This window comes from Anastrepha obliqua, chromosome 4 (genome assembly GCF_027943255.1).
Source record: "Anastrepha obliqua isolate idAnaObli1 chromosome 4, idAnaObli1_1.0, whole genome shotgun sequence".
NCBI lineage: Eukaryota > Metazoa > Arthropoda > Insecta > Diptera > Tephritidae > Anastrepha > Anastrepha obliqua.
This window is the reverse complement of record NC_072895.1, coordinates 85,522,974-85,544,388: the sequence shown is the minus strand read 5'-3', so window position 1 is coordinate 85,544,388 and position 21,415 is coordinate 85,522,974. Positions and strand designations below refer to the sequence as shown.

At 38.5% G+C, this 21,415-nt stretch overlaps 1 protein-coding gene across 1 annotated transcript in view; it reads left to right on the top strand.

Moving 5' to 3' along the window:
* Window positions 1–20,186, top strand: part of LOC129244474 (sodium-dependent serotonin transporter) — a 34,459-nt gene extending 14,273 nt beyond the window's left edge. Inside the window, exons 3-8 of the mRNA XM_054882117.1 lie at window positions 9,597–9,807; window positions 9,955–10,228; window positions 10,434–10,612; window positions 15,704–15,998; window positions 19,672–19,872; window positions 19,930–20,186. Coding sequence (XP_054738092.1) covers window positions 9,597–9,807; window positions 9,955–10,228; window positions 10,434–10,612; window positions 15,704–15,998; window positions 19,672–19,872; window positions 19,930–20,175 — 1,406 coding nt within the window. The 3' untranslated portion in view covers window positions 20,176–20,186. The remainder of the gene's footprint in view (window positions 1–9,596; window positions 9,808–9,954; window positions 10,229–10,433; window positions 10,613–15,703; window positions 15,999–19,671; window positions 19,873–19,929) is intronic.
* The last annotated feature ends 1,229 nt before the right edge of the window (window positions 20,187–21,415 follow it).

The following is a 21,415-nucleotide window of genomic DNA, read 5'->3' as shown; positions in this document are numbered from 1 at the left end:
ACATGAGATTGAACGGCTTCTCAGGGAATCCACTGAGAGAAAAGTTCGGTCTACTTTAGCATTCCTTCAAAAGGTAGGTTAAATATATATTTTTTTAAGAAAATATTTTTTTTTATATAAAGTTTATTGTTACAATTAATAGCATAAAAAAAACTGAAACAGTGAAATTCTTGATAAAATATGCTAAAATCATAACTACAAAATATTAGATAAATCCTTCACTGTTTTCACATAATTCAAAATCAGCTTCTTGTGATCAGCGATGATGTGGATGAAGCTATGTCGAACACTACACCATCTAACGTACGTCCCACTCCAGCACAAGATACCATGAAGAAACAGATTGCTAAGCTGCATATGGAGCTTGACCTAAGTGCTGCAGCGCACGCCGGAGTGATCTGCATATGATTCTTCACGACCGTTTTCTGCCACCTCCATACCCTATCACTCAGGTTGATGGACGTTTGACAATTTCGGACTTTAAAGAACATGACGGAAAGTCATTCGCTCCATTTCGAATACGCCTACCGATTCAACCGTTGAATGCCTTCATCAGCACGCCTTATGATCTCTATTGCCCAAGTATAGTATACGTGATAATTTAGAGAAAAGATACTGCAGTACATGCGGTATTTACTATACTTCGCATCTATCACAAGAGCTGCAGAGCACAGGCGGGCAGCTCACATTGCACCAGCTAAGCAAGCGCGTATGTACCGCAAAGTGCGACCCTCACAGCTTGTCACAAGTCGAGCTAATGAGTTACGGTGCGCAAGTGTCAACGGCTTAGAGTGGCTAGATCAGAACGAAGTTGAAGGAGCAGATGATTTTACTGAAGATCATATGGGCATGTTGGTCCCAATAGTCTCTCTGGAAACCGCGCATGATTCTCCATGGACTGAATTAGAGTAGATATTCTTTTTTTAATCGCAGTAGTTACGATTTAAGTTTTCTATTGTTAACTTTTTATTACGCTTATAACACTCAGCAATATTGATTACTAGTCTTAACTAATTGTAAATAAAAGCACGAAGCAAATTTTTTTTTTCTCTTTTTACAATAACAATCCAACGCGTTTACATAAGAAACCCACATTTTGAAAAATCTCACGTGAGATTGGGGGATGGGGGAGGGGGTTGAATAAAATCTCACGACATCTCACCAGGGGGGAGGGAGGTATAGAAAATTAAAAAAAACACCTCACGTAATTTATGGACGCCCCCTTACTGAATATTTTGACAGCTGCGTTTCATCGGTAACTTTGCCAGCTGCTGAAACCGAAAGGTGCTGTCCCAGTGCACACTTTCTTTGCTTCCACAACTGTCTCATAAGAATAGAAATGTACTGTAATGTATGAAAATGGCCAAATGGGAGCTTTGTTTCACTCGCTTGAAGTTTCGAAAAGCGCTTTTTATATATTTCAATTTCGCTTGTAGACACTAGGTTTTTCCTATTATTCTGACAGCTTTCAGAACTGCCAAATAATTTCCAAAGTAAAGCAAAGCAAAAAAAAAGGCAAGATAGGGAAGCAAAGCAGGCCTGCATTGAACTGGCACCCTAACAATTAGAAATACTATTTTTGGTATCTGGTCACCCACAGTTGGGAAATGCCTCAGTTGGAAAGCAACTTTAGTGTTTTTAGTAGTTGAAAAAAAAAATTCCAATTACTTTGCTGAGTAGCGAGAGCAATTTGCAAGTGAATACCACATTTTTACTTATGCCCTTTATATGCAATATTTTCAAAGAAACTTCGAAGTTTGAACGCCAAATTTCAAAAAACTTTACAAACAAAATATACTAAGTACACCTAAGTCATAAATATTCCATTTTCTACACGAATAGAACGAAGATTCTAAACTGCTTTTTCGAGAGCATCACTAACGAAATACACTTCAGACAAATGCTTTATCACTTTATGTTCTACATTTTTTGCTCACATTTCGTTTCCACATTCCCGCGCATACACGAAAGTGTTTGCGAGGAAATCCCCGTTGACACTGCTTTGTGGTATTTGCTCAACAAGTGTTTGCTTAGTCAACTTTGATTAAATCAACTACAGTCAAAGTGCGAGTGGAAAGTGATTGAAAGGAAGCGAATGAGCATAAAAGAAAGTACAAAGGGAACCATTAAGCCTTGTATAGAAAAAGTCGAATAGAGTGTCTACACAAGTTCACATACATATAGTACATACATACAAGTGTAGTACTTACTGTAGGAGCACGTATGAAACACTCTATAATGGCTACTTTACCAATAGTACCAATAGTACCAATAGTACAGGTTAGTTGAAAAGTAAGAATGCAAAAATAAGAAATTGCGAGTTTTGTGCTAAGTGTGATTTAGTTTAAATTCCTATCTAGATAAAGAAAAATACTTTTCAATCTAAATTTTCAATTTGTTACAACAAGGGTTAAGTAGGTAGGTAAGTGAAATGGTTGAAGTACTACTCTGACAATGCAGCACTAAAGCACCGTTTTGGTACCATTATAAGATCTCCAACAGGCAGATATCTACAGGCAGCCAGAGCTGTTGATGTGATGGAGAAAATTGACGAAATTTAGGTTGGCGAACTGCCGAAGGCTGGGGAAGAAAGGAGCACACAGTGACCTTAATCGTCTAGCTACCAAACCCGGACATTTACAGAGAAAGTGTTCAAAAGTTCCCTTCCATCTTACTTCGTTCGCAATGGTATCACAAAGGACGAATCCGTTTATCTTCGTCCAAGTGTGCTCACTCCTTAAGTAACAATTCCAACCTAACCTAACCTCCTTCCATTGTGTGGAGATTTGTATTTTCTGGTAAATAGCACCAGATCCGTTTTGTCGGAGTTAACTCTGACGCCGCAGCTGGCAACCTTGCGACTGAGTACCGCCAGTGACCATTCCAAAATTTCAGCCATGACAGAGAAATGTTCCCGATACCATTAGGGCCACGTCATCGGCGTATGTTACTACCTTAACCCCACCCTTATTTTGCATTGTTAGAACTTCGTCAATAGCAACTAGCCAAAGGAGAGATGAAAGGACACACCCTGCGGCGTCCCCGCTGTGCACCAATCTAGTAACTTTAGCCAATCCTGCCACCACCTTAACTTCCTTGAAGCCAAGCAGGGACGAGACTCAGAGACAGATACTTGCGCTTCTAGTCTATCTAACGCAATGACAATTTACTTCGCCGTAACCTTATTAAAATCACCCTCTATATCTATGAAGGCCGCCAAAGTGAGTTGCTTGCCCTCCAGAGATTTTTCACAGTCCCTACAACCTTGTGTAAGGCTGTTTTAGTGGATTTCCCCTTCTAGTAATTATGCTGCGCTGGAATTAATTTGGATTCGATGCGCTCTCGGATATGATAATCTTTCAAACACCTTTAAGGTAAATTAGGTAAGACTTATAGGCCTGAAATCCTTGGCTCCGCCGTGACCCCTCCTCTCTGCCTTGGGTATGAAAACAACCCTCGTTTTCTTTCAGTTGGCGGGAGCGTAGTTAAGAGCGATACGTTCCATGCAGATTTCTTGTAGAACAGGAACCATCAAGGAACTTGTTTTCTTTAGCATCACATGCAAGATATGGTCAAAACCAGGAGATTTAAAGGGCGAAAACTATTGGTTGCCAAGGTGATGCTGTCAACAACAGAATAGGTTTCAGAGAAACATCGAGTATGTCACATGAGGCAATAGAATTTTCCGGAAGATGAGTATTTTGTACTCATTCAAAATTACACGTAAGTTTATCCATCATTTTCCGCACGGATCGCCTCATGGCTCGAGCATGATGACGGACCCATATAGCATAGTTTTTCCTCGTCCAGAGGGGGCTTTGCTACCCAATTGATAGGAGGAATCTATCGCTGGGTTTCAACGTTGACAATAGTGCCTCTAGTTCTGGTCCCAAAGTATAGGAAATCCTCTACTTTACAATTATAACTGTCAAAAGAGGCATGTGCGCTAACTGTTTGTTTTATGAGAGGAAATACATCGGCTTTGCCTCGTTCATCTCTCTACCTACCTTCCTTCAAGCCAGTGGATATCAATATATTCGGTATACGCCAACAACTACGCGGTTTTATAAAATATGGCGTCTGAGCGATTTAGTTCTGCAGTACGACCAATATTTTCTGTGCCCTCGTTTGGTATGAAACGACTGGAAGAGATCCTTACCAATTCTCATGAAACTGATTATATTGCTCAAGCTGATTTACACAACCATATTAGTTTTGTTGGAAAATCAAATGAAGACATTGTGACACATTGGTAATTCCTGTTGGTGTTGAAAACGACTTCAACGTCAACAAAGTGATAATATGCCGATTATTTTTCCTTGGTTATTATAAATAGCCGTATAAAATAAGCGCTCGTACGAATATAAGCGCTCCAATGCCGAAAGTATTCAAGAATGATAGATTACCCGGTTCAACCTGCTCGCTCATTTCTCACGTATTCGCAAGGATGATGATTTTTTCAAATACGTTGAGTGCTGGTTAACTGTTCGATATACTCATTATAGGGGGCTTAATTTCGGAGTTTATCACTGTGTAGTAGTCTTCCAATAATTTTTTTTTCTATGGATAAGTTCGTGCGGTTTTACAACAGATGGCGTAACTTGATTATTATTCCATCGATCCACATTTCCAAACATTCATTGGAGAGCTAATGTCGTAAGGCACAAACGTCAGTATAAGTTTTTTATTTGAAGCGTAAACAACAATATTTTTACCACACTTGAAAATGTCGAATTTCGTGCCAAATAATGTGTTTTTGCGGGGAATTTTTTAATATGAAGAAAAAAGCAGCCGAAAGTCATCGTATCTTGGTGGAAGTTTATGGTGAGCATGCTCTAGCTGAGCGAACGTGCCAGAAGTGGTTTGCACGCTTTAAAAGTGGTGATTTTGGCCGCGCCGCCAAAGTTCATGGATACCGAATTGGAGGAATTGCTCGATCAAGATCCGGCTCAAACGCAAGAAGAGGTTGCAAAAACTTTGGGAGTTGATCAATCAACCATTTCCAAACGTTTAAAAGCCATGGGAATGATCCGAAATTCAAATTTCGAAAAAAAACCGCACGAACTTATTCATAGACCTATTAAATATTTTTTTTGTGAAAAAGATTTGCAATCTTACGATTTAAAAGGTCAGGAAGGGCAGAAACAAGTTCTACTACTCAAGAGATACATTTGCTTTTGTGTTGGATACTCAGTTGAAAAGATGTTAGAAATACGAAGGTATTCCGAAATTTAATTTTTTTAATTAAACATAGAGTTTTTTGTTAGCAATCTAACATTTTTCTTGGAAAGTTAAATCTAAATAGGGCATAAGTACCGCTATAATCGGTGTTTGACATATTCTGCCCTTGCTCATAAAACTCGTTGTACTATATATGCAAAAAAAGGTAAAGCATTATTCCAAAGTGGATAACTCGAAAAATACTGCCATGAAAGATGATGCAGCAGTCATTTTAGACTGTTGCCACCTGTTGATATTGAACAAAATAATAACTTATTAAAAACTAATAATTGTATTTACTGTTTCCACATGGTTTTTATTGGAAAAATAGCAACATATAGTTTATGAATATCAAATGAAAGACACTCAAATAATTTTTAATAAAAAATTATTGTTTGCTGGTGTTGCCACCTGTTTTGTTGGGAAATTAAGAAATCGAAATTAGCCGAAGATGATGCATCACTACTGACTGTTACCATCTTTTGGTATTTAAAAAAAATTATAATAATTTATTGAAAAATAAAAATGTTATCTGGTTTTGCCACATGCTTTTTATTTTTCTTTTTTTGGTATTTAAAAAAATATAAATAAATATGTGGTGTTGCCACATAATTTTTATGGATATCAGATGAAAGGTCTTTAAAGAAGCTTTACTAAAAAAATGTGTTTAACTGGTAATGCCACCTATTTTTTTGGAAATCAAGAAATCGAAATGGGCCGTAGATGGGGCAGCACTACTGACTGTTACCATCTTTTGGTATTTAAAACAAATTATAATAATTTATTAAAAAATAAAATTGTTATCTGGTATTGCCACATGATTTTTATGGCAAAAATAACAACATATGGCTTAAGGTTATCAAATGGAAGGTACTTAAATAAGCTTTAATAAAAAATTATTTTTTGCTGGTGTTGCCAAATTTCCAAAAAAAGTTAAGAAATTAAAAATCAAAAATATTTTACATATATTAATAAATAAATAATTGGCGCGTACACTTCTGTTAGGTGTTTGGCCGAGCTCCTCCTCCTATTTGTGGTGTGCGTCTTGATGTTGTTCCACAAATGGAGGGACCTACAGTTTCAAGCTGACTCCGAACGGCAGATATTTTTATGAGGAGCTTTTTCATGGCAGAAATACACTCGGAGGTTTGCCATTGCCTGCCGAGGGGCGACCGCTATTAGAAAAATGTTTTTATTAATTTTGCTTTCACCGAGATTCGAACCAACGACCTCTCTGTGAATTCCGAATGGTAATCACGCACCAACCCATTCGGCTACAACGGTCGCTATATTAATTGTCAAAAATTATGTAAACATGCATCAACGTTAAGGTGAGGATCTCTTTAAACGAATTATATTTTTAAAAGGCTCCATACAATTGTAAAGAAAAAAATTATGTTATAAAAAAAAATTTGTTAGAGTTTAGAATATGGGTATCACAATTGATCGACAAAGTTCAAAGTATATATTTATTCCTTTGAACATCATAAAAGTATACAATCAGTAAGAATTCAAAATGGCATGCATCAATTTAGAAGATGTGCCGCTCTCAATTGGAGCATATAGCGGAAACTAGTATATTCGAACAGCTTCTATCATACGCTTAGTTCTCAATTTGACTCCAGGACCCGAATTGCACGCTTTCAGTGCGTAGCGTCCCCACCCAAATCACGACCATGTCTCTTTTCCCGTCTGGATTTCATTGAAAAGCCATTTTTGCTATCTTGCTGTTATTTTAACGTAAGGTGTGGCCAATCCAGCTCCATTTTCCCTTTGAATGGTCTCAGTGAGTGTGTTTTAAGACTGACTGCCACTTTTACCTGCCTACATATTTAGGAAATGGGTATCAAACAAAATGTGCTCAAAAGAATGAAAAAAGTTTGCATCAAAACTTTTTGTTGTGATTCTGCCACCTAACCCTTAAAGATAAAATTGAAAAATGAATTGAATTCAATATTAAGTAGTGCCCACCCTGTACATAACTTCAGTGCATACGCATATACATAAAGGGTGATTTTTTAAGAGCTATAGGAAAGTTTTTCAAAAAAATACACGTAAACTTCAGAAAAATGCATGAAATTTTTATTTAAATCGATAGTACAGTCCATATAATTTAATGTTTGAAGATTATTTCATGCAAATGTTGACCACGACTGCGCTTCAAATGGTCCATCCGCTTAGTCCAATTTTGGCATACTCTTTCAAATGCTTCGGCCGGTATCTCACACACCATCTTTTCGTCGGCTTCAAAGCTGCATTCGACAGTACGGAAAGGAGTTACCTGTATGCCGCTATGTCTGAATTTGGTATCCCCGCAAAACTAATACGGCTATGTAAGATGACGTTGCTCAACACCAGCAGCGCCGTCAGAATTGGGAAGGACCTCTCCGAGCCGTTTGAGACCAAACGAGGTTTCAGACAGGGTGACTCGCTGTCGTGTGACTTCTTTAACCTGATGTTGGAGAGCATCGTACGAGCCGCAGAACTTAATCGCTCAGGCACAATATTTTATAAGAGCGTACAATTGTTGGCGTATGCCGATGATATTGACATCATCGGCCTTAACAACAGCGCTGTTAGTTCTGCCTTCTCCAAACTGGATAAAGAGGCAAAGCGAATGGGTTTGGTGGTGAACGAGGACAAAACGAAGTACCTCCTGTCTTCAAACAAACAGTCGGCGCACTCGCGTATCGTGTATTTAGGAACCAGCATTAACACCGATAACAATGTCAGCCTTGAAATCCAACGTAGAATCTCTCTTGCCAACAAGTGCTACTTTGGACTAAGTAGGCAATTGAGTAGTAAAGTCCTCTCTCGTCGAACAAAACTAACACTCTACAAGACTCTCATCATGCCCGTCCTAACGTATGGCGCAGAAGCTTGGACGATGACAACATCCGATGAAGCGACGCTTGGATTGTTCGAGAGAAAGATTCTGCGAAAGATTTTTGGACCTTTGCACGTTGGCAACGGCGAATATCGTAGACGATGGAACGATGAGCTGTATGAGCTTTACGACGACATAGACATAGCACAGCGAATAAAGATCCATCGGCTACGTTGGCTGGGTCATGTCGTCCGAATGGATGCAAACGCTCCGGCTTTGAAAGTATTCGATGCGGTACCAGCTGGTGGTAGCAGAGGAAGAGGAAGGCCTCCACTGCGTTGGAAAGATCAGGTGGAGAAGGACTTGGCTTCACTTGGTGTGTCCAATTGGCGCCGGTTAGCACGAGAAAGAAACGACTGGCGCGCTTTGTTAATCTCGGCCAAAATCGCGTAAGCGGTTATCGCGCCAATTAAGAAGACCTCACATATAAATGCTCTAATGTTGTCTTCCAATGCGTCTGAATAGACGATCTGGGTGGCCAATTGACAGGTCCCGAACTTGAAATAAAATGTTCACCGAACTCGCCTCTCAACAAGTCTATTGTTACGCGTGCTGTGTGGCATGTGGGTCTTGCTGAAACCACATGTCATGCAAGTCAAGCTCTTTCATTTTGGGCAAACCAAAAGTTGGATATCATTTCACGGTAGCGCTCACCATTCATAGTTACATTACGATTCGCAGCATCTTGGAAGAAGTACGGTCCAATGATACCTCCAGCCCATAAACAGCACCAAACTGTGACCTTTTCTGTATACATTGGTAGCTTTTGCAATTCTTCTGGCTGATCTTCACTCCAAAACCGACAATTCTGCTTGTTTACGTACCCATTGATCCAAAAATGAGATTCGTCGCTGAACACAATTTTTCAAAAAAAAAGTGGATCTTCGGCCAACTTTCCAAGAGCCCATTCACCAAAAGTTCTGCGTTGCGGTAGGTCGTTCAGCTTCAATTCTTGCACCAGCTGTATTTTGAAAGGTTTCACATCTAAATCCTTTGCATAATTTTCCACGTTGTTGAGTAACAGAGACCCAATTGCTGCGAACGGCGACGAATCAATAATTGATGGTCATCATTAACACTGGCCGATACAGCTGCGATATTTTCTTCAGTTCGCACTCTGCGTAAGCCTGTTGGTGGTTTGATGTCCAATAATGTAAATTTGGTTCTAAATTTAGTCAATAGCTCGAATAGCCGCTTCAGTGGGTCGATTAAACTGAACATAAAATGGAAGAAACGCGCGATAAAATTTCTTAACAGATCACGCATTTTTATAATAAAATTCAATGATTTGCAAGCGTTGTTCGTTTGTAGGACGATTCATGGTTAAATTATAGACCAAACTGAAGATGTTTGACAGTGAAACAAAGACGAAACGTACGTCAGCTGTTTAAACCAACTGTTTAAAAAGATAATAGCTAAAAAATCACCCGTTACATACTTATATATCTAACATTCATTCAACTACTTTCCCATCACTTACCCTGAACAGGCGTCGGTTATGCCATTTGCCTAATCGACGTTTATATGGGGATGTACTACAATACAATAATCGGTTGGGCGGTTTACTATTTATTCGCGTCGTTCACCTCAAAACTGCCTTGGACGTCATGTGGCAATTCGTGGAACACCAACAGTTGCATGCCGGTGACAAATGTGAATTTCACGGACAAGGCGACTACACCAGCGAAGGAGTTCTTCGAGTGAGTATATGGAGTGACACAATTTACATATATGGCTATAAAACTTTTACATTGCATGATGGATTTTATTTGGTTTGCCACAATTAAATTCCTAACTAAAAACTTATTTAAATTTTTCTCCTCCTCCATTTACCTGCACTTATTCAGACGCATGGTGCTTGAGCAATACAAATCGGATGGCCTGGATTATATGGGCCCGGTGAAGCCCACATTAGCCTTGTGCGTTTTCGGTGTATTTATTTTGGTATACTTTTCCTTGTGGAAGGGTGTACGCAGCGCTGGCAAAGTGGTGTGGGTAACGGCTTTGGCGCCATATGTGGTTCTCTTCATATTATTGGTGCGCGGCGTTTCGCTGCCAGGTGCAATGGAGGGCATTAGGTACTATCTTACGCCAGAGTGGCATAAATTGAAGAACTCGAAGGTAATTGAATACCGACAATCAGCCTTATCGTGTATTCTACTTTATGTTAAGAGGGGAAATATTCCCAAATTTTGTTTTACTATATTTTGGTTTATGGGAATGATTTGAATTTGGAAAAGATCGTTTGCATTTGGGGCTTTTATACGAGCAACATTTGACTTAGTTGACTAAGAGCTCTTAATATTTGTTGTATATATTTACATAGGTTTGGATCGATGCGGCTTCACAAATATTTTTCTCGCTTGGACCTGGTTTTGGAACGTTGCTGGCTTTGTCCAGTTACAATAAATTCAACAATAACTGTTATCGAGATGCGCTGATCACGAGTAGTGTTAACTGTCTAACCAGTTTTCTAGCGGGTTTTGTCATATTTTCCGTATTGGGGTAAGTATTACAAAACAAAAGGATATGCATAAAAACGATTCATACACGCCTGCTCTAGTAAGAAACTTTTATGAAATCAACTGATTGAATTGTGTTAAAATTTAAAGGCAAATATTAATTAAATTTTCATATAACAAAAGAGGCTTAGAGCAGCGTAAATTATACGACCTTTGAACAAAAATTCCACACTTTAATAGGGTTGACAGAGGGCGGCGATAATCCGGATTACCGGGGGAGTTAATATGATTTAAATTTTAATGTGTGCGTGAACAGCTGATTTGTTTATTGGATAGTTTTGCCAGTAAAACATGGCCCACAGGTAACAAATACGGGTTTTAGCTGCTCCAATACCAAACAATTGTTATTTCTTTAAAGAAAATCTTAAATTGCTATTTCTCAAACTGATCTGAAATATCAAAACAGTTAATGTAATTTCGAACGAGTTAGTGCAAACTCATCCAGTCTTTCTTGTTCTTCTTTTTAAAAATTTGAGAATTAAGGGGTAACACCACTGTAGAAATTTCAAAAAATTGATTTTTTTTTTATAAGCTTAAACAATTCTTTGAACCTTTTAAAATACAGAACGAAAAGTTTTATAAGTTACCGAAGTCTATTTCATAAATATTTTAAGCTTTTAACCAAGCGTTAGTGAGTGCTACCTAACGACTTCTCCAAATTTCCAAACTTTAAACGCGTTTTTCTCAAAACACGTTTTCTGAAATTGGCACGCAGCATAACTCAAACAATTTTAAATATTTTTAATCAGGTTTTTCACTACGTCTGTATAATAATCTTCTTAAGAGAAGAGCGTAGGGGATTTTCGATAGATTAATTTAAACGATTGTTATAATTATTTAAGTGCCGTTTTTTTAGTCCAAAATAGAGTTTTTTCCTTCAAATGCTTGCTAATTCCACAAAAATAAATATTTTTTAAATCCCCTACGTGTTTCTCCAGCTATTCTTATCTAGATTAAGAAAAAAAATGTTTCTTTGTTCCAGATTAAAATTTGCACCCTCTGTGCTGCGTGCCGCGGAGCTCCTTCAAGAGAAACCACATTACAAAAATGTCTCCAATGCCGCCATTTTGTAAAATTTTTTGATCAAACTTTGTAGTTTTGTATTTTAGTATATAAGTAATAACTTCCCAAATCAGAGTGATTGTTTCCCCTTTCCTTCTATACAAAAAAATTCTTTAAAAATCGTGTTTATTTTACGCGTGTACAGTGGTGTTACCCCTTAAGTCCAGTTGTTGATCTGGATTAGTTTTGCACTTCCTGAGATAGTTCCGAATTAAGTTGTTAATACCGATTAACGCCACCGTCTGTTTATCTATAAGAAACCGTATTTAATATTGATATAAATCGTAAGTTTCGATTTGTACTGATCCGCAGTGAACTCATTACTGTGATATTTACATTATTTTGGGTGATTGAAGAGCGGCTTGCGACCTTCAAGCATTTAATAGATTTTCCATAATTTTCACGTAAAATTTTTGCGCAAATGGATGGAAACTGTTTTATGGTCGATTTTTAGCTCCTGAGCGATCCTACGACTACTAACATGCCGGTCAACTTCGATTTTTTCAGTGATTTTATCGACATTTTTGACATTTTCAACATTTTCTTTAACATAAAAAATGCCTACACGGAAGCGACGAAACTAAAATTGCACGTAATTAGCTCTTGCAGCATCGGTACTATAAACACAATTCCCAATTTCAGTGGCCTGGCTTGCATTTTCGTCTTTATCAAAGAAAAACTGTAAAATGTACCGATTTTTCTCTTTGTAGACTTCCATTTTTGTCAACCTGTGACTCACAACTGAATGGAATAAACAGAAAACAGCAAAATATTTTTTTTAGTGTGAAATGTCACCTTGACAATGAGCATAAACTTTAAGTTCTTTGATCGATACTGTAGAAGATATCGATCACTACAGCCATCTACCGAAAAAAATAATAGATTTCTTTTTCCCCAAACTAATACCTATATCTTCCACAACCCTACATTTGCCTTACACAGCACTTCATAGTACAGCACCAAAATCTGTTATATTTTTACCTTCAAAAAAGTATGTATGATAGTTGCACAATCAGATTCCCTATTAATCCAAACATTTCAAAGAGCATTTCTCAAAAGTTGAAAAAGAGGATATTGTAAATAAAAAATAATTTCAAAACTTCCTTATATTCTTCTTTCATTTGAGATCCATATTTTCTTATCAAATACTTCTATTAATTTATAATAATTTTTCGAGCGCAGGGCCCCAACTGCAACTTTGAGGTCATTTTAACAGACATACCTACTCAAGTGCTGGGAGAAATTAAGAATGCAGACTTGTTCCCACTGAGTTCCAGTAACAGGTGTGATGCTATGAACCCCCCAGGTCTTTGTATTTCTTTATATGTATGTAGTTACTCGCAATATATACATTAGTCACGACTTTTAATTAAAATATTCTATAATTAAATCTTTAAAAAATTGTATCGAAAACATTAACGCAGTCTGAAAAATACAGGGTATTCGGTGGCAGAAAAAAGAATAAGTACACAATAATTCCTAATGATAAAGATAAAAGTACTTTCCAATAACTATTACAAAGAAGACAAGTGCGGATTGGTTTTTTGTTTTTAATTATTTCCTCGGATACACTCTTTGAATCTGGCTTTCATACACTGTGGCAGTAATTGGAGAAGTGATGTCGAGATGCCATTCATCTCGCGAACGATATTTTATTTTAGCGCTGAGATGGTTGTTGATGTTGTAGCATCAAAGCATTCCCATTCCCAATCATACAATTACGGGGAATGCTGCTGTTCCGGTTACGTAAAACCGACTGTCATGGGAACTTGGTCGCTGAGCTTGTTTCGTTGACTTTACTTTGGAAGAGGTACGCCTACAGAAGAAAGTCCATAGGGGTAAGATCAGGTGACCTGGGAGGTCGGGGTATGTCACCGAAACGGCAATCTCGCAGCACCGCCATGGTCTATCTCGCCGTGTGAAGTGGCGCCAACTTTTGAGACCCATCTTACTTTTTACTGAAGAAAGATATTCTCTCAACGACACCGCCCACAGAAATTGCTTGCTTTCGACGTTTTTCAAAAAATATTATCCAATTATTCCACTGCTTGACAATGCACTCCAAACTATCACTTTGGGACTCTAAAGTGACTGTTGGGGTTTTAATAGTGGTGTCTGTCCTTTAGGTGTCCAATATCGGTAATTTTGTTTATGTACACTTCAATTTAACCGAAAACCATCATCACTCTTTGCGTTGTAACGCGGGATACGTTAAAGCTTCCTGCACAATACTCCTCCGAAGCAGTCCATTTTGAGCTTTTACTTCATAGTTCCGAATTACCAAATCTATGACATCGTTTTCTACTGTGTCTATCCAACGGTTCCTCGGTCTACTTTTGACCTTTACGCCCATTAGCTTGCCTGTTATGGCTTTCTTTACGATACAGTCAACAAGCATACGGGTGACGAGACCTAGCCATCTTATGCGCTGTGCTTTAACAAATCGCACTGTCTCGTTCTGAATAAGATCGTTTAGTTCTGAGTTGTACTGGATTATAATCGAACTGTCATCAATTCTTATTAGCCTAAAAATTTTCCTCACATGAAAATGAGTTTCATTGCTTCAAAAGATAATGTTTGCGGTTTGAAATCGCTTCAACATTTTCTCGCAGAAATTGTTACTCAAATTGTAAACGTTAGCCTTGAAAATAAAAAAAATAATTGGCGCGTACGCTTATGTTAGGTGTTGGGCCGAGCTCCTTTACTTATTTGTGGTTTGTGTCTTGATGTTGTTCCACAAATGGAGGCAGCTACAGTTTTAAGTAGACTCCGAACGGTTTTTATGAGGATTTTTTTACATGACAGAAATACACTCGGAGGTTTGCCATTGCCTGCTTCGGGCGACCGCTATTAGAAAACACTTTTTTTATCATTTTGCTGTCTATCATGTACGGAGAGTCGAACCTACGTACTCCCGAATGGAAGTCACGCACCAACCCATTCGGCTACGGCGGCCGCCGTTAGGTTAAGAGGTTGCTTAATTTGGCAATTTGGCAGTGGCACACGAATCATTGACATTAAAAAAAGCGTTCGCAATCGACGCTCGTTGTTCACGTCGTACATTGTAACATCGCGACTAAATAGCCCGCACGAATAGCGAAGCTATCGCGCTCCCCTCCGCGCTCATACGCTCAGAGTTTAGGGACAAACTTTAAATTTAAAACTTAATTTTTTCCACTGGGCACTCCGTATATAGCAAAAAACCTCCCAAAAGTTGGATTCGAAAAACTACTTCTTATTTTTTAAAAGCGTTTCCTTTGTTTTCTGTTCCAAAAATTACACTGTGCAGCAGCCGATAAAAAAGAAAAGAATGGGGCATAGCAAATATGAAAGAGAAAGAGCTGTCAAATATTATTGAAGTTTTTCTAATCTGAACTCAAGTTGATTCAAATTATTTAATACATATTATTGAAGCATTTTACCCCAACATTTCTTAACCGGTTGGGTCATTTGGGCCATTAGTTTTGAAAGCCTGCATAATATTTAGTTGATGGAAGTCTAAAATATTCTCCCAAATTTATTCCCCGGTAAATGTCAATAGGGGTCTTCTCAAACATATGCGATAATCAAACAAAGAGGACACCATTAATTTGTTTTTTAGACTTCGCCGTGTGGGGCGTGGCGCTATCTCGCTGAAACCCATCTTGCTGTGTACTGAAGGAAGGATGTTCTCTCATTACTGGCAGAAAAGAATCGTTCAGCATGCACCGATAATTGCATGCAGAAAAAATTCAAAAAGGCAGGCCCTTTCTCTTTCATATTTGCTATACCGCATTCCTGTTTTTCGGATGTCTTTCGCATTCTTGCCTTTGTCACACATTGTTATTGATAGCGAAAAAATATTTTTCTGTTGCTAAAGCAATATAAAGTCTTCCGAATGGTAGTCACTCACCAACCCATTCACCTACGGCTGGTGCCATTAGTCTTAGTAGTAGAATTAGTAGATTTAAATTAAAATTGGTGCACTTTAATTTCCACAATATTTGATAATCAAACTTTTCTTCACCTCCAGCTACATGGCGCATGTGCAAAAAACTTCCATCGATAAAGTCGGTCTTGAAGGACCCGGTCTTGTGTTCATAGTCTATCCGGAGGCGATTGCCACAATGAGCGGTTCAGTATTTTGGTCCATCATTTTCTTTCTCATGCTCATCACACTTGGCTTGGATAGTACATTTGGTGGATTGGAGGCGATGATAACCGCCCTCTGTGATGAATATCCGCGCGCCATTGGACGACGAAGGGAAATTTTCGTGTTGGGGCTCTTGGCTTGCATTTACCTGTGCGCATTGCCGACTATGACTTATGTAAGTACAGAAACATGCGTGATATATATATATATATACAGTACACAAATACAGAAATATGTACACAAAGTACATACACATACACTTATGTGAGATTATATGAGTACAAGTAATTTAATTGATTGCCTTAATTAATTTGGCGCAAATTTAACAAACACCATTCAATCGTTAACCTATTTACCTACTACATTTATTCCGCAAGTCAATCAGAGAAAAGTGTAGCTCTGCTCACTACAAACAAACGGACCCCTCAAGCAGCAGTTTTATATGTGGCGTTCATCAAATAAAAAATGTATTTCTTTTTTTTTTGTTTTTGTGCGACGCATAAGATAACGCTTTATGCTTATTCGCAGTCCATTAACTCTATCTTGACCTGCATAAATAAATTTTGCCCTTTTTCTAGCACTTCTCTCCTTCCTTCCATCCACCTTTTGAAGTACCTGAAGCCAATAATTTTCTAGTCTACATTTCACCTGGGTGCTGTTTGCTGATTATTCCTTGCTGATTCCATTATTCGGCTAATATCTCAAACTAACGTACTGGTCAACTTAAGTGACTTCCATTGTACTGCCAATTGTGTTATTCCTATTCGTGTGTTTGTGTGTGTGTGTGCGTCTATCAGCATCGGACACCTTTGTTTACTTCGTTTTATACCTCCTTCCTATGCTTCTAACCTTTCAATGCTTAGCGCCATTTTTAACACCTGTCAGCGTTGGTAAACATCAGCGGTTGTTGATTTTATTTATTGTTGTACTTTTCTCCACAATCTTTATTCCCTACCCCCCACATGTATGCTACCCAGTTTAGCGCTGTGTTAACCTTAACATTCGCTTAACAGCAGTGAAAGGATAATGGACGTTATCACTCTCTTTGATTGCATTAGAAATTATAATTTCATGTATTTAGTCGCGTTTCAATCGATGTGAGCATAATCAGCTCCAACTCCCTATTCTACTATTTTACCGATTGCGTTTTGTTGAGTCAAACTAGGCATAGTCCTTTATTGTAAGCAGAACAAACATAAACATATAAGTACGGGCACGGGAATAAATTTGTGAAAACGTTTTCAATTCAAATTATTTATGTATTCTCATACAGCGTGTCTGATAGTTTTTGCAATAGAGCGCAATATGCAACAAATGAACGCCTAGAAAATAAACGCCACTTTGATGAAATTTTGGATGACATTTTGAAATAGCAGCGGCTCATTTTCAACAATTATGTGTTCAAAAGTCCATCAAGTACCTTCTTTCAATTCAAAAATTCTGTCTCCTTCTGTCTTATTAGTGACGAAACGAAACGAAAATCTGTGTGCCATTTGACATGTTTGATATTTTCTTGGACGATGACAATATCCGATGAGGCGTCCCTTGGAGTGTTTGAGAGAAAGATTCTGCGAAAGTTGTTTGAACTTTTGCATATTAGTGACGGCGAGTATCGCATGTGATGGAACAATGAGTTGTATGAGCTGTACAACGTCATAGACGTAGTGCAGCGAATAAAGATCCATCGGCTCCGCTGGTTAAGTCGTGCCGTCCGAATGGATGCTAAACGCTCCGGCTCTGAAAATATTCGAAGTGGGACCGGCCCGTGGTATCAAAAGAAGGCGAAGGCCTCTTCTGCGTGGGAATGATCAGATGGAGAAGGATCTGGCTTCACTTGGTGTGTCCAACTGGCACCGTTTAGCACGAGAAATAAACGACTAGCACATTTCGTTAAACTCGACCCAAATCGCTAAAACGATTATCGCGCCAATCAAGAAAAAAACAGATTTTCAGAATTTGTATATTCTGCGTGTTCCATTTATTCTCCGTCACCAAGCCTCTATGTTCACACCTAACTTTTTTCCAACCGTTCTAAAAAAGGTGCTGTATTCAAAGGGTTCAACAGCTCATTGAAAATCCAGTAGCGGCGTCGCGGATATGATTTGCTTCTTTTGGTCCATACTACTACCTACTTGAATATTTTACATTCTTGGATTGCAACTCTATTCAAAATTATTCTGGTCAGAGGTCCTTCTTATATGATACTGTAATCATTTGCCCGTCAGACACTTCTGCAATCATTCATCGTATATAGGGTTTTCCAATAAAAGGTGTAATTTAGATTAGATTAGGGATGATTAACGATTTTTTATGGCCGAAATTGGATGGTATTGATCTGGACAACGAAACCATTGATATTTTACGGGAAAAGTTGCCGGACCACCGAAGATCTCACCTTGTGAGATTTTTCTTTAGGGCCACGTGAAAGAGAAAATCTACGCCAACAGCCCAGGGTCGATTCAAGACTTCAAAGATGGAATTCGTGATTCTATCGAGGACATAGGGCAGCGACTTTGCAATTCGGTTATGGAAAATTTCACGAAAAGGATATCGCTGATGTTTTTTCCACTATTAATAGCATACCTTTCTCTTTATAATGAAATAAAAATCCGATCATGAATATCAAAACAACACCTCTTAAAAAACCCCTTTTAGAAGAACTGGCTTGATGAAAGACTTATGCATGTGTTTTGTGTTCTTCAGGCTCTGATTTCAGTTGTTGTTGCTGTTGTTGTTCTCGCAGTTAACTAGACCCCTTCGTCGCCGTCTAGCTTTTCTAACGGAGGCCCAGGAAACATCCTCTTTCGACAGGTTGGGCCCAGAGGGAGAAGGGTGTTAGATGAGTGGGTTTGATGGGACATGTTGAAAGGTGGTTAATATCGTGCGGTGTACCTTCACATGGTGGACATTTATTGAGTATTATCGGGGTCTTCCTGAATAAGTAGAAGTTTAACCTACTTTAATATCCAGATTGTAATTGGGCCAAAGATACGTGGATCTCACGAGGCAACTGAAGTTCTATCTGAAATAGGTGGTGATTGAAATCCGATAACGGCTTTGGGGGGTCGGGAGTTTAGGAAAGTTGTGAGAGTCTCCCAACAAATGTCGTTTAATATCTGTCTATATACTGCCCCGTCCAGTAGTGGCAATTGTGTTTGGTCCTGGTACTCGTCGTTGTAGTCGAAGAGATGTCTCCAGACCTGCCTGAGGGTGACTCAGTTTCCAGAAAATGTCTTCACGGATGATTCCTATGGTAACACCCAAGCAGAAATTGCTTGCTGAGCATTTTACTGTGCTCCATGACCGGGAGCATGGAAGCCACGTTGTGAAGGTGTTGCAGGGGAAAAGTCAGCAGGCATCCCGGGACTGCCCTGATAGCAGTAATTTTAAAGGTCTGGTTTGTCCACTGTGAATCACTAATGTCAGGAGACAAGGCGGTGTTACAATTACGTTCTGAATACTATAGCAGACTAACGTCTTAACTACCCTGAATTGACCACGACATACCCAACATATGACCTGCATGTGAAGGCACTTCGCACGATACTAACCACCTTTTCACATGCTCCATCAAACCTACTCACCTAACATCCCTTTCCATATGGACCCAACATGTCGAGACAGTAAGTTTCCTGGGCCTACGGTGTGAGATAGATAAAGGCGACCGGTAACTACATTGCACTGATAGGGCTTCGTAAGCTGCTAGAACAACAATGGACGCCTTCAAAAAGCATTTGTTCACTCGATTTATTCTTCGTTTGAACTCTAAACTGCCATTTTTGCTCCATCTTTTACTTAGTATGTATAAGCTTTTATTGCCATCTAGTAATGCAATTCATCTTTTTCAGGGAGGCGTTTTCTTGGTTAACTTTTTGAACGTTTATGGTCCCGGCCTTGCAATATTGTTTGTGGTATTTGTGGAAGCGGCTGGCGTTTTTTGGTTCTATGGCGTCGACCGCTTTTCAGAGGATGTGGAACAAATGTTGGGCATAAAACCGGGCATTTTTTGGCGCATCTGTTGGACTTACATAAGTCCTGTATTTTTATTGGTTAGTAAATGGCTCACAAATTACAAGAATTAAATAAACTTTCGCGTTTGTTTTCAGGGCATTTTTATCTTCTCCATACTCGGCTATGAGGAAATGTTGGGGGAGGAATATCAGTATCCCGAATGGAGCATTAAAGTCGGCTGGGCTGTCACATGCTCCTCGGTACTTTGCATACCAATGTACATCATCTACAAGTTCGTATTTGCGTCCAAAGGTGATTGTCGCGCGCGTTATCGCAATGCCTTCAAAGTGCCCACGCAGTGCGGGTCAGTGCTGCCGGGACAGCAGGGCACCACAGTGTGACATGATTCAGAAAAGACAATGCAACCAACACCGATACTTGGTGGAACTTGGAAGCAGCAGATGGATACGAAGACGGAGGCGGAGAGCAAACTTAACAAAACTTTTATAGAAACAACTAATACCTATAATTGTAGCTTGGAACGTTTAGCATGCGTGGGATGGAGTTATTCGCCAACAACAACAACCAAATTAGCAAAACCAACGGAAAACACAACTTATCAAACGACAAATAATATTGTTGATTTAAACAGTTATTATGCATATTACACAAATAATCTTAATTATGGTTACATATACGAAGTTTCACCGAAGAATAACGATGAAACGAACAGCGGCGATCAGGTATTGGAGAGTGAAAACCTTCAGCGCAGTGTGCCTCACTTGGAATGGACGTTTCGGCCGAAACGGTTAGTTGGAGCTGGCGATAACGAAACAACGAGTGAGGATGGTAACAGCGTCATATATGAGGAAGTAAATAATTCGGGTTTAAACGAGTATACTGAACATAATAACCCAAACCAAAATGCTGATATTAATAGATTAGACTATAAATATGTTAGCAATGTGAGCAATGTTGAAGGGGCGAATTGCAGCGAAAGTGTTAGAGCCACTGTTAGTAGTAGTTGTAGTAGTAATAATGTTAATTGTAGTGCTAATGCTAATGTTAATGTTAAATGTAGCAAAATTAGTAGTTCACAGGGAGCAGAAAACATTTGTAAATTAAATGCGACTCACGAAATTGCTGAGGACAATAATTACGAAATGATACTCAGCAGTTGTAAACCGCTTAAATTCTCATTTGCCAGCGAATGGCTGGTTTGAATATTAAAAAGAAAGAAAAACAAAAAACCAAACATTTATGTATGTGTGTCTATGTTCAACAAATTACAAATTAATACAAATAACAGAATATAGCATAAGTAGCAGACAACAGCAAAATGCGAGCGAAGTGAAATCGAGTGTGACGCCATTTGTTGCAGTAGTTATTAGGAAGGAGTTCATGTAGAATTTAAAAAAGTGCCATGTTCAGAGTAAGGAAAATTTAGCAAAACAGCCATTTGCTAAGTTTTCCATAAGAAAATCAGATAGAAAAGCAGGAAATATGTAGATACATATACATGCATACATATATATGTATGTATATAGCATTGTATATTTTTTTAAATTAAAATTGTAATTGTAAGAAAATATTGTGTAACAAAATTAATTTTTATAAAATTTTCAAATTGTTGTACTGCAG